This window comes from Panulirus ornatus, chromosome 9 (assembly GCF_036320965.1).
Source record: "Panulirus ornatus isolate Po-2019 chromosome 9, ASM3632096v1, whole genome shotgun sequence".
NCBI lineage: Eukaryota > Metazoa > Arthropoda > Malacostraca > Decapoda > Palinuridae > Panulirus > Panulirus ornatus.
Window position 1 is genome coordinate 51,411,155 of NC_092232.1, and position 13,588 is coordinate 51,424,742.

General features: G+C 45.4%; 1 protein-coding gene across 2 annotated transcripts in view; it reads left to right on the top strand.

Moving 5' to 3' along the window:
* LOC139750419 (uncharacterized) overlaps nucleotides 1–13,588 on the top strand; it is a 263,814-nt gene that overhangs the window by 187,734 nt on the left and 62,492 nt on the right. For both annotated transcript variants that reach the window (XM_071665196.1, XM_071665197.1), the window contains exons 3-5: nucleotides 7,963–8,184; nucleotides 8,638–9,045; nucleotides 10,912–11,035. In XM_071665196.1, the coding sequence (XP_071521297.1) occupies nucleotides 7,963–8,184; nucleotides 8,638–9,045; nucleotides 10,912–11,035 (754 nt within the window). The remainder of the gene's footprint in view (nucleotides 1–7,962; nucleotides 8,185–8,637; nucleotides 9,046–10,911; nucleotides 11,036–13,588) is intronic.

Genomic DNA, 13,588 nt, shown 5'->3' on the forward strand with positions numbered 1-13,588 from the left:
GCGCGTGTGAGTGTGAGTTTATGAGAGCGCATGTGAGTGTGAGTTTATGAGAGCGCGTGTGTGTGAGAGAGACAAGAGGAGGAGGGTGATGAGAGTCAATATTAGTAAGTTGGTGAGGTATGTCACGAGAATGAGATGTGGTTTGGTGTGAGTGTCTGTTATAATGAGGAAGTCCTGGATGATGTGGAGGGTTTTGGAGACATGACAGCATGGGAGATGAAGAGAGTGAACCATAGGGTGGGTGCGGAGGCCAGAGACCCTGAGGTCATGTAGGAGTATGTGGTAGGAGAGACCACTGTCTGTGAGGGGTATAGATGGGTATGTTAGATGGTATAGTAAAGAGACCACTATCTCTGAGAGGTATAGATGGGTCTTTTAGATGGTGTGGTAGGAGAGACCACTGTCTGTGAGGGGTATAGATGGGTCTGTTAGATGGTATAGTAGGAGAGGCCACTGTCTGTGAGGGGTATAGATGGGTCTGTTAGATGGTATGGTAGGAGAGGCCACTGTCTGTGAGGGGTATAGATGGGTCTGTTAGATGGTGTGGTAGGAGAGGCTACTATCTGTGAGGGGTATAGATGGGTCTGTTAGATGGTGTGGTAATCCTGACGGTGCTGTGTGTGTGTGTGTTTGTGTGTGTGTGTGTGTGTGTGTGTGTGAGGTGCGAGTATTGGAGAACGGAAGAGAGTATGGATGCGTTGGAAGGGAATTGCTAGTGAGAAAAATAATTGTTCCTGGGATCTATTTCATCCCACCATCGAGGCGACAAACACACACACACACACACACACACACACACACACACACACACACACACACACACACTAGACTATCGTGTATGTATCAGTTTCGCTTGTGTATTTGGGGGGGAGGGCATGGCCCTGTTGATATAAGAATTGTGTACGAGGTTTTCACAGTGAATGCATGTAAGAGGGAGCAGGAAGAACAATAGAATGGCAAGGCTATGACTCTCTCTCTCTCTCTCTCTCTCTCTCTCTCTCTCTCTCTCTCTCTCTCTCTCTCTCTCTCTCTCTCTCTCTCTCTCTCTCTCTCTCTCAATCTCTCTGTACAGAGAGTCTGGATCAGCATGGGTAATGGTGGTGTTCAACTCAGACCTCTTTTGAAGTGGTGTTTTAAGGCCAGACCACCAACTCGCTTTGGACCATGTTGGGTCTGTGTGTGTGTGTGTGTGTGTGTGTGTGTGTGTGTGTCTACGTAACAGGTCCTCGTCAGAGCCACATGTGTGGCAGTAAAATATAATATCATGTGACTGTATAAGGTTCACATTTGTAGTCAGTTATCATTAATAACACTACCAACATTCCTCACACATCAACCAACACTAAACATTCACAAATACATAAATTTTCACAAATACGTAAATTCCACAAATACATAAATTTATCGTCTGTTTGTGTGGGACATATTGTATGTCCAGCGTGAACCTCATATCCTAAAAAAAAAATGACCGAATGCTTAAGAAAAAAACCAGTTCATTATCAGTAAACTTTTAATAACGGAATTTTGAAAATGTTGTCCACAACAAAGTGAAAAAGATGATGGAAATGATGTACGTTGCACATCCTGGGTAATGAAATTCTACAGTGTACATTTTTTCCCCAGTTCAAGAGCAATATATTAGATAAAAAAAATGATATGTATATATATTTGGAAGATTGGATATTATAATTGAATCCATTGCTTCAGACATGAAGATCATTTCATACATTAAGCTTCAGATTTTATAGACTTGAATAAATGTATAAGTTCTCCAACACACAGTCATGGAAGTTATGTATATATATATATATATATATATATATATATATATATATATATATATATATATATATATATATATATATATTGGAAAGGATCACAATTTTGCGCGTGATCAAGATATTCCTATGAGTCCACGGGGAAAATGAAACACGAAAAGTTCCCAAGTGCACTTTCGTGTAATAATCACATCAGGGGAGACACAAGAGAGAGAAATATAACAGTCAGTTGATATTCATCGAAGAGACGAAGCTAGGACGCCATTTGATAAGTTCCCAAGTGCACTTTCGTGTAATATATGTATATACTCAGAGATCACTGAGTGCATGTTGCTTATTCTAATCTTAAGGAAAGTGACACAGATCAATGAATATGAACAGATGCATAACACTGTAGCTGTTGTCACTGTTACGAGATAACTATGATCATCACTTTCACGTAGTCCTGTGTGACTCTTTTCCACGTAGTTCACTGTGACTTGTCACTTTCACAAACCGTTTTACTACATACTGATGCCAAAAGACAGTCACTTTCATGAACAGTTCCACTGAAATTGATCAGGATGAAAACCATGACAAATCCATCTGCTGAAGATGATTACCAGTATTGTCACTTTCTTGAATCACTTTAGTGAAGATGATCATGAGGTCACTTTCACCATCCGTTCCGCTGAAGATGACCCTCTGTCGACTACCATTCTCTGGAATCTTTCCATTGAAGATGATCAAGGGCGCCACAGCCATGAACCATTTCCTGAACCTTTTTCCTTTTTCTCTTTTTTTTACGTCGAGTTTTCGTCCGGGCACGGTTGAGAGCTCCGGTCACGGATGAAAGCTTTATTTATGGATGAAAGTCTCCCCTGAGTCTAGGCCCTGTGTTGATATAATGAAAAAGGCAGCTGTTACGAAAGATATTGGTGGGAGGGGGGTAGTAGAGTATTCTAAAGCTTAGCGGTGGAGAAAAAGAAATAGACATCACAACTGCCCAATTTTGGTGTCGCCAACAGACGTACGGTACATATCATAACGCAGGATTGCCTAAAGCTTCTAAGAGAGGAGGAACAATAAGCCAGAAAAGGGATATTACCCATGGATCTTGCCTCACGAAAGCCACATTGGCTACCAAATGATTAAGATGCTCAAGGAGGAAATGGAAAATGAGGAGGAGGTTCAAGGGCTCTGGAAGGAGTAGTATTCAGTACGACAGACGATAATAAGGAGGATTAGAACAAACGTTCTTTCTTGAGAAAGGCTTTAGTGATGTGTTTTGTCTTGTTATGCAGAATTGGGAATGGAGAGGTGGTTAGGACGCAAGGCTGGAACCAACTGTCCTCCAGGACGTCGAAGATGGACGCAAATCTGGTCCATACAACTTGCTCGCGTCCGAGGAGAAAAGTGCTTTTTGGACTGGACGAAAAAAAAAAAAGGAAGATTAAGGGGATGATGGGTGGAGGATCAGTAAGAGATGCGACACAGAATAAGGGGGCATGGTAGAGCCATCCAAGATCGAATTAAAGGTGAAAAAAGAGACAAAAAAAGAGCTGCTTTGCCATTAGGAGAGAAAGATTAGTGTCCTCGGAATGGACCCGAGAGGGAAAGATAGGCTGATAGAAGTCGTGAAAAAAGAAAAAATGTTTTTGGCTCAAGACTAGAAAGATCATTCACTGGAAGAACAGAAGATTGTCATCCTTCATTTGGGCAAAAGAGCGATTCGAGTCGCATATTTTTTCCCGACATTGGAGGCTTCAATCATGGACAGAAGACCACATCAAGGTCCTGCTTTAATATAGACGTACTGAAGTTAACAAAAAACAAAAACAGGAGAAAATATTGACGAATGACGCATATCCAATAGTTTCGCTCACGCGAAAGGTAGCTGAACGCAAGCCGAAGAAATAAGAGTTTCCCCAAATCCAGTATGCCAAATTCCCTTACCCAAATGACCTTGGAACAGGTATTAGATGAACCACAGATTGGCAGTTGAGATGTGTATATATACGCCTCCGTCCCCCAACATCCACCTTCGCTGTGTGCTTAGCCACCGACTGAAGAAGGGAAGTTAGTGTCCTATAGAGAGTCAAAGAAAAGGTTCTTCGCCAAGTTAGTCAGTTTATTCAAGCGCTAGAGAGTACGGACGCTGGGAGATGGGTACCTCAAAGAGGAGGAGGAGGTGGCAAGTTCGTCAGTTTATTCAAGCGCTCGCTAATACGGACGCTGGGAGACGAGTTCCTCAAAGAGGAGGAGGAGGAGGAAGAGGAAGGAGGTGGCGGTGGTGGTGTGGTTTGAGAGAAGACATCAGAAGCAGTTTGGTCAGATGAAGACCCAACCGTGGTCAGAATCATGCAACTATCGCATGAAGTCTTGAAGGCAACACACACACACACACACACACACACACACACACACACACACACACACACACACACACAAGATGGTCAAGAAGGTCTGTATAGGGTGGGTGAGGATTTGGTCCAGATCACTCAGAATGGAAAACGTGTGAGGGAGGAGGGAGGGCCTCATTTCTCTCTCTCTCTCTCTCTCTCTCTCTCTCTCTCTCTCTCTCTCTCTCTCTCTCTCTCTCTCTCTCTCTCTCTCTCTATCTATCTATCTATCTATCTATCAGGATGGCTGCTGTCTACAACCTACAGACACTGTGAGGTTGCGTTGTGTGGTTGCGCTTGGAGGCTGCGCTGTGAGGTTGCGCTGGGAGTCTGCGCTGTGAGGTTGCGCTGGGAGGCTGCGCTGTGAGGTTGCGCTGGGAGGCTGCGCTGCGAGGTTGCGCTGTCACGATCCATTCCAGCGAAGATGATCCCGGTGTCATTTTCGTAGCCCATTAAAGTGGAGATCATGTTGACACTTTCACACTTTCTTTCCACTGAGGAGGACCTCGGAGACTGTCACTTTCACGAACACTTCCACAGAGAGAGTGATCACGGTGTCACTTTCACACAACAACTTCATTTATGATGATGATGATAAGGGGTTGTCACTTTCATGCGTCCTATCACTAAGGATGGTCACCATTGGGTTCACTTTCACGAGCCCTCCCAATGAAGATGATCACCCGTGTGCTCTCACTTTCACGTACCCTCACAATGAAGATGACCACCAGTGCTCTTAGTCCGTTCCTTGAATGTGATCACCAGTTCCCTCACTTTCAATAGCCTTTCCCATTGAAAATGGTCACCAGTTCCACCAACTTTCACCTTCCCACTGAAAATGGTCATCAGTTCCACCAACTTTCACCTTCCCACTGAAAATGGTCACCAGTTCCACCACTTTCACCTTCCCATTGAAAATGGTCACCAGTTCCACCAACTTTCACCTTCCCACTGAAAATGGTCACCAGTTCCCCACTTTCACCCCTCCACTGAAAATGGTCACCAGTTCCCCAATTTCGCCATCCCACTGAAAATGGTCATCAGTTCCCCCACTTTCACCTTCCCACTGGAAATGGTCATCAGTTCCCCCACTTTCACCTTCCCACTGAAAATGGTCACCAGTTCCTCCAACTTTCACCTTCCCACTGAAAATGGTCATCAGTTCCCCCACTTTCGCCAGCCCCTTCCCACTGGAGACGATCGTGAGGACATTAATTGGTGGTCGTCCCTCGTTTGAGTAGTGGGTAGGTAAGATAGCTTGGCTCCTGGTGCAGAGCATGGCTGAAATTAATCCTGGAGGAGAATCCCAATGATCTAAGACGCTCATTAGGGCTCTCTCTCTCTCTCTCTCTCTCTCTCTCTCTCTCTCTCTCTCTCTCTCTCTCTCTCTCTCTCTCTCTCTCTCTCTTAAGGGGTCTATTCTCTTTACTATTTTAGGGCCAGACCACCTCGCTTCAAGGGTGAGGGTCTGTGTTACTCCCTCTCTCTCTAACACACTTCTCTCTCTCTCTCTCTCTCTCTCTCTCTCTCTCTCTCTCTCTCTCTCTCTCTCTCTCTCTCTCTCTCTCTCTCTCTCTCTCTCTCTCTCTCTCTCTCTCTCTCTCTCTCTCTTTCTTAAGGGGTCGATTTTCTTTACTATTTTAGGGCCAGACCACCTCGCTTGAAGGGTAAGGGTCTGTGTGACTCTGTGTTACTCCCTCTCTCTCTCTCTCTGACACACTTCTCTCTCTCTCTCTCTCTCTCTCTCTCTCTCTCTCTCTCACTCTCTCTCTCTCTCTCTCTCTCTCTCTCCCTCTCGAGGTCGGGTGAACCTATGATCACATTATAGAAGTGGAACTAACCCAGCGAAATACCTTTTCCTCATTTTGAAGGAGTGACTGATGCTCCTCAGACTTGGGGAGGAGGTGAGTGCCACTGTATCACGAGGAGCGAGAGAGAAACTCCCTCAACACGCGAGAATCAACTCGAGTCTTAAGAACCATGTATAAGGTGATGAGGTCAGGCAGCGCTGCTGCTGCTTCAACTCCTTGGCCTTAGCTGCCTCCGACATGCTTAATGGTCGAATGTTTCAGCATTTAAGCTTAGCATTAGTGTGGGCAACAGATTTTGGGGGGGCAAATTACAGACTGTTTGGCTTGGAGTTCCTGGCAATGTGTGGTCAGGGGACTAACGCCTCTTTTGACCTGGTAATGCTATGAGTAAGAAGCACTCTGTGTGTGTGTGTGTGTGTGTGTGTGTTGATGATTCCACTCTGTACAGCGTATCTCACTGGCTCTTTTCATGATATATGACACACTGGCACTCTCTGTGATACATAATTTTCTCTCTAGGGTATTTCTCTCTAGGGTATGTTTCTCTCGAAACATCTCATCTACTCTATAAACATCAAGGAGTTTTAATCCAGTTACCTGTGCTGATTTCGTATCTTATCGTCTCAAAAAGGTGTCTTTATCTATGATATGGGATCCAGACCTCCTTTTTATTCATTTCAAACCTTGTAGTGACCTCTGACTTGATGATATCACGGCTCTACGTGGGTCTTATCTGTCTCACAGAAGTTGATCAAGTCTTTGTAGCTGGTGAAGTTAAGGGTAAAGATCTCTCGGTGTCTGAGTTGGTTCATGGAGTAAATGGTCCAGAAAAGTGTGACTCCATTCCAGTTCATTTGTCCACCTTTCCTCTAGATCTTGTGTTCACGTATTCTATTTTAAACTTGGGTCGTTAAAGCCATCGCAAATAACTTCCTTATAGTTTGCGAAGGACGGCATGTCCAGACAAGGAGGTCCAATGGACTACGTCTCCAGTAGGAGAGAGAGAGAGAGAGAGAGAGAGAGAGAGAGAGAGAGAGAGAGAGAGAGAGAGAGAGAGAGTGTGTAGGTAGGAGCCAAAGTGTTACACCCACCGTTTCTCTTCATGGTATACCTCCTCCCACGTAAGTGGTCTAGTATACCTAGCAATACTGACCATAGTATACCTCCTCTCCCATAGGTGATATGGTATACTTGAGTATACCTTCCCCTTAGGTGAGTGGGTGTACTTAGCAGTAATTACTACTGTATACCTGACCTCCAGTGATTACTAAACTAGTATACATGTCAGTATTCATCAGGTTACTCACTTTTCTAATTACCTAATATCCTCATTATCATTATAACCTCATTTTCCAAGTCTTCCTCTCCACAGAGGTGCTGGTATACCTGGTTATACGCGGCTTAGTATACTCATAGACTATACACACTGTGGCAATACACGCGTGATCATTCTGTGGTCGTTGACAAACTCGAGAGTGGAAAGTGGCGGCATCTGTTTCTTTCCTTACACCTCTAAGCTTTGGAACTCTTTACTGGCTCTTGTATTTCATAACAGTGATGATCTGACCTTACTTAAAAGGCAGAGTTTCCTCTTCCTCAATGACGTTTAGATTCTTCTCCTCCTCCTCCTCCTACTTTTCCTCCTCCTCCTCCTTCTTCTTCTTCTTCTTCTTCTTCTTCTTCTCCTCCTCCTCTCCCTCCTCCCCCTTCTCCTCTTCATCATTTTCCTCCTTCTCCTCTTCTTCCTCCTTCTCGTCTTCCTCCTTTTTCTCCTTCTCTTCCTCCGTATCCTCCTCCTCCTCCTCCTCCTTCCTCTACTCCTCCTCTTCTTCCTCCTTCTCGTCTTCCTCCTCCTTTTCCTCCTCCTCCTCCTCCCTCTACTCCTCCTCCTCTTCTTCCATCTCTTTATCCCGTCTTTCCGCGTCGTATAATGCTCGACATCAACGAGACTTCGACGTGAAATACAACCTCAGCAGGTCTTCTGCCCACCAGGTCTTCAGTTCGTGCACTCCGCCTCTGAGATGCAGCGTCACGACCACAGTGCACCGGCGCGTCTTCCTGCAGGAGGGGGACACGCTCGAAGTTATCCTTCAGACGCCGCCAGACTACACGCCTCCTACCACCACCGAGCCACAGCCAACCTCCACCACGCCGCCCACCGCCCCGACACTCACCACACCGGAGGAGAGAACCACGGCAGAATATTCACATGAGGTATGGGTCTTTCTGTAAGCAAGTATAACTCATAAATGACACTTACATCCCAGTCCCTCTCAGCATCTTTACCCCCGTATAGCATCTTATTATCTTCTTCCTTGCATATACGAACATATTTACGTATAGTATATTCTTTTTTGCCTTGAATATTCATTCGCCATTTCCCACGTGAGCCAAGCAGCGTCAGAAACAGACGAAGACAAGGGCCTCATTCGCTCACAACCATTCTCTAACTGTCATTGTGTAATGCACTGAAACCACAGCTCCCGAGCCACATCCAGGTTCCTTCCGCTACGCATAAATACCCATGGTACAGATTTAGTGTCCAGATATTGATTTGGAAATGTGATTTTTCTTCCCCCATGACGGTCATAGAAACCATAAAATTAATGAATAGAGACAGTTACTAGATTATTGCATGATGTGATCCTTTCTCTCACCCCCTGGCAGGATAAGAGCCCTGGCTCCACCACACTCCCTCCAGTCACACAACAGGCGGAGCAGGCCCCTTCCCTCGTGTCGCCACAGCAGCAGCCACAGCAGCAGCCACAGCCACCGGCGCAGCGCACACAGCAGCCAGCGAACGGCAACGCGACGCATATCTTCAGCCGCGACGACCACCCCACACGCACGTCCTACTCCCCCACCAGGAGGAGGAGACAGGTTGTAGGGGGCGCACCGCACTTCCCAAAGCCCCCGCCCTCCACCAGGACACCTGCCGCTGTCCTGGACCAGGGGACACGCCAAAGAGGGAGGAAGGGCAAGGCGGGAGAAGATGAGAGGCCTGACCCCACCGTGAGCTCCGTTAGGGAGAACGGCAGCAACCAGACATCCTCGTCTCCCTTGACCATATGGAGGGTAAGGCATCACTCTAGAACTCGCGTTCATAAAGTAGTTACGACTCAACCAAACCAATATTTACTGACAGTGATAAACTCATATTCCATTTTCTCTCGCTTCCTGTTTTCTTATATGATGTACGTGTGTACGTACAGTCATAGGATGACGTTCGGGGAGACTCTCGCTTGGTCGAAGCTGTTCCCAAAACCTATGTCCCAACAGCCAGAGACAAAGGGCTACGAGACACAGCTTCGAATCCTACGAGTCTCGAGATTTCACTGAGTCTCCCAGGACTTTTTTCCGCGACTGTATATATATATATATATATATATATACTCTAACGCGTGCTTCATATGTGCCTACATATACAGCAGCCTACAGTTTATTTCATGTCGCTGTCTTCATATCAAAAAAGCCAAATTCAAATCAAATCATTTACGTCAAAATCAACGAAGAGAGATTCAGATATTCTCAAGGGAATCGAATGCCATTACTACGTAACTTTGCAATATCTATAAAAGGGAACAGGGCCATGATATTCTCACGTAATGGCTCCCTAACTGATCTATTATTACTGATGTGAGGCATTATCATTGACCTCCGTGACCTACGATCATCAAACTGGTCTCTGGGTGACCTAAGACCTGTCGTTGCTGACACGTCTTCCCCAGGGATCATCACCCTGACCAAGGTCATGTCAAGACTTGAGGTCAAGACTTGAGGTCAGCTCCGACTTCTTGAGACTTTAAAGATTAACTTAAGTTACTGTTATACTTTTGATTACTTTGAATATCATTGGTGTACGTGTATATTACAGTAAGTCTTGTTCTCTTGCTTCTAATTACTTTATGTAACCATTTTCTAAGTGTGTATTACCGTCACTCTTATTCTATTACTTTTAATTACTTTGAACATCACTATCGTAAGTGTCTATAACTGTCAGTCTTGTTCAGTTGCTTTAATTACATTGAACTGCACTACTGTAGCTATCTATTACCGTTAGCATTATGATAGATCTTTATAGCGTAATTCTTCGTAATGTAATCTGAGAAACAGAGGTGGAGAAATCACAGGGGATAATCCATAGATGAAATAGATGAGTAGAGTGAGGCAAAGACATTGTAGGATACACGACGGGACAAAGAACCACAAACTTGTGTACACAGAAAATAACATGAGAAAGAACTAATATATATGACACGTAAGCTTGATCAGTAAGAGAGACAGCAGCAGCTTTAGCTGTGTTGGAAAGTTTCAAGCCTCCAAAAAAAAAAGATACATAAAGTTTAAAGACTTTGTGACACTTGAAGTTGCTATAACTTCAAAGTCTTTTTTCCTTTTTTCTTTTTTCCTAGACCTTGACGAAGAAGTCTCAAGAGAACCTGGAATTATTGCAAGGAATGTTTCGCCATTCTGAGATCAAGATTTTAGAGAGGGAAATACTGACATAGAGAGGTACTGCTCTCCAAAGATTAGATCAAGATTTTAGAGAGGGAAATACGGACAAGGAGAAATACTGCTCTCTAAAGATTAGATTAAGATCTTAGGAGAGAGGAATACTGACATATTACTCTTTATAGATTAGGGAAAAGACTATGAGAAATATAGCTTGACTAAAATGACTGAAATTCCTGCATGAGGAGCATTATATATGGCCCATGGAGACTCAGACTTTACAGTTACTGATGAAGGGGATGAGTTGCTGGTGGCCTCCAGACACCAGCCACTGGGAGGGTTGAGTCAGTGGAGACAACCTGGGAAATAAGGTTGATCCAACACCACAGTAGTGATGAATATAGCCTCAACACCCCTTAACCACCAACACCACCTCGTTAGGGGTTGGGTGCCTTTGACCTGTCATGACCTTTGCTTCCACTACGACAGGCGAGCTTGGCGGAATGGACGTCCTGCAGTACCCGGGAGGGGTCACAGGTTGGGGAGAGCGGGTCAGAGGGCGTGGTCACCGTCGGGCCCAGGGACCTGCAGGCTGGCATCAACTACTTCATCGGTGAGTACTGAACTTATTCACTGGAGTAAAACCCAGGCAACCTATTGCTGAGTGAGGAGGACCTGTGTATGAGTAAGACCTACTTCAGCTGTCGATGAGTAAGTTGTATCTAACTTCCATATGAGTAAAACTCATGCTAATATATATATATATATATATATATATATATATATATATATATATATATATATATATATATATATATATATATATATATATTGGAAAGGATCACAATTTTGCGCGTGATCAAGATATTCCTATGAGTCCACGGGGAAAATGAAACACGAAAAGTTCCCAAGTGCACTTTCGTGTAATAATCACATCATCAGGGGAGACACAAGAGAGAAATATAACAGTCAGTTGATATACATCTAAGAGACGAAGCTAGGACGCCATTTGGTAAACAAGCTACGTCTCTTCGTTGTATATCAAGAGACTTATATCTCTTTCTTGTATATCTCCTGATGATGTGATTATTACACGAAAGTGCACTTGGGAATTTATCGTGCTTCCTTTCACTGTGGATAAGAAGTTCATATATCTGTAAAACCTAGAGCTAGTTACGTCGTCTTGCGTTTGAATCTCAGAAAACCGCTCTCAGAACATTAGCACATAAGACCTTCCTAAGGTTCTCAAGAGGTACTGAGAGATGAATGATCTAGTCACAAATGGCTCCAAGAAAAAGATATCCGTAGCTCTTATTTTATTCATGATTTAGCTGCTAGTAAGGTTTTATTCTGAGATTATCTTCCGAGAAGATGATGGTAAAAAGTATAGGAACGTGGAGTATACAGAGGTACTTCCTATTGAGCGATTCTTGACATCTTCATATTTCGTTTTTTCTTTTATTAATTGAATGGATCAGGTTGCTGGTGTATCAAGGTGTTACCCTCGGCCACTCCTGCCACAGTAGGTCTGTGTGTCCCTGTCCTCGGACAGCGCTACCACAGCATGTCTATGTGCCCCTCCTCGCATAGCGTTACCACAGCTGGTCTGTGTCCCTGTCCTCGCACAGCGCTACCACAGTTGGTCTGTGTCCCCTGTCCTCGCACAGCGCTACCACAGTTGGTCTGTGTCCCTGTCCTTCGCCCAGCGTTACCACAGCAGGTCTGTGTGCCTGGCCTGCGGATGGCCCCCCCACACAATGACTCCCAAGAAATCGTAACTAAGTATTCCAGGTACAGTTTACCAGTTTCCCACGACGAACAACTTTGTTGCGTCTGTCATTTACGTTTTTTGTTTTCTCTTCCTACGGAAGCCAGTCAGGCCAGCTATTCGTTTTCTTTGCGTCTTTGTGTACATCCCTCGACTCCTAATCTATTCTTCCGTGAGTCGTTGAGTCACCTAATTAGGACCAACGACACTTTGGAATATTACTGAAGTGAAAGGGTCGTCTTCACAGTCATCTGTCCACAGTTTGATGGTAGTTAAGTGTACAGTGAACACTTCCCGATGCTTCAGACTGCTCTGGGTCTAAGATACACACGCGCTCCAACCTAACCCACCTTGTATAAGCTATCGCCCAATCTGCCTCGGGCACTCGAAGCCAAACAGAGGCGCCCTTACACGTCCCCCCCGCCCAGGCGGAGCGTAAAGACACCCCAACTGATTTAATGTTCTAATGTTTACCACACGTTTGAGCGCCCTTGTGGCCCACGCGCATCACAATAGCCAGGGACGCCGCAGTTTCTGGGAGTGTAACTGGAGGGGATCCTACATGAGGAGGGATTAGGGATACATACTCCTTCTGCAGGAGGGAGAGAGATTCCTGCAGGGGAAAAATAAGGAATCTCATAGACGTAGGGAAACCAGGGGGCACGGGTGAAAGATGAGGCAGGGGAAAGGACGGTATTATCTTGTTGGTGGTAAGAGGGAGGACATCTCCTGAAGGAGAGATGAAGACACCCCTCTGCTTGCTGAGGGAGGAATCGGGTCCTGATATCCCTATGGAAGGGAGACAAGTAAAAAGACTTGCTTTGAGGAGAAGGACGAGCGTGCGACTAAGGGGAGGGAAGGAGGGAGGAGGGAACGGATCCTATATGGGCAGGGGAGGAAATCTTGATGGAGGAGGGAAAGGACGATCGAGCTTATGGTTGACAGGGAGGAGCGGCGCATCGGTGGCCCTGGTGGTGAGGGTCTGACAAGGAGATTAATGGGCCGCGAGGACGAGAGAGAGAGAGAGAGAGAGAGAGAGAGAGAGGAGGGCGAAGTGTATGGTGGGAAGGTGTGGTAGGTAGCGTGGGAGGAACTATGGCTGGGGAAGGGAGAGTTATTGCCATGTTCCAAAGGCCAGGGTGAGGGGCAGGCGCCATGAGAGGAGAGGGGGAAGGAAAAGATTGCTAGAGACGAGGATTGATACGCTGGAGGAAACTGCATTAGCCAGTGGGAGATTTCGGCAGGCATAATATCTGGGGGAAGGAATAGGAGGGAAGGAAGAGGAGTCGTGCATGTAGAGAGAATGGGTCATGCAACGAGGGAGAGTGGTCATGCAGTGAGGGAGAGTGGTCATGCAGTGAGGGAGAGTGGTCATGAAATGAGGGAGAGTGGTCATGG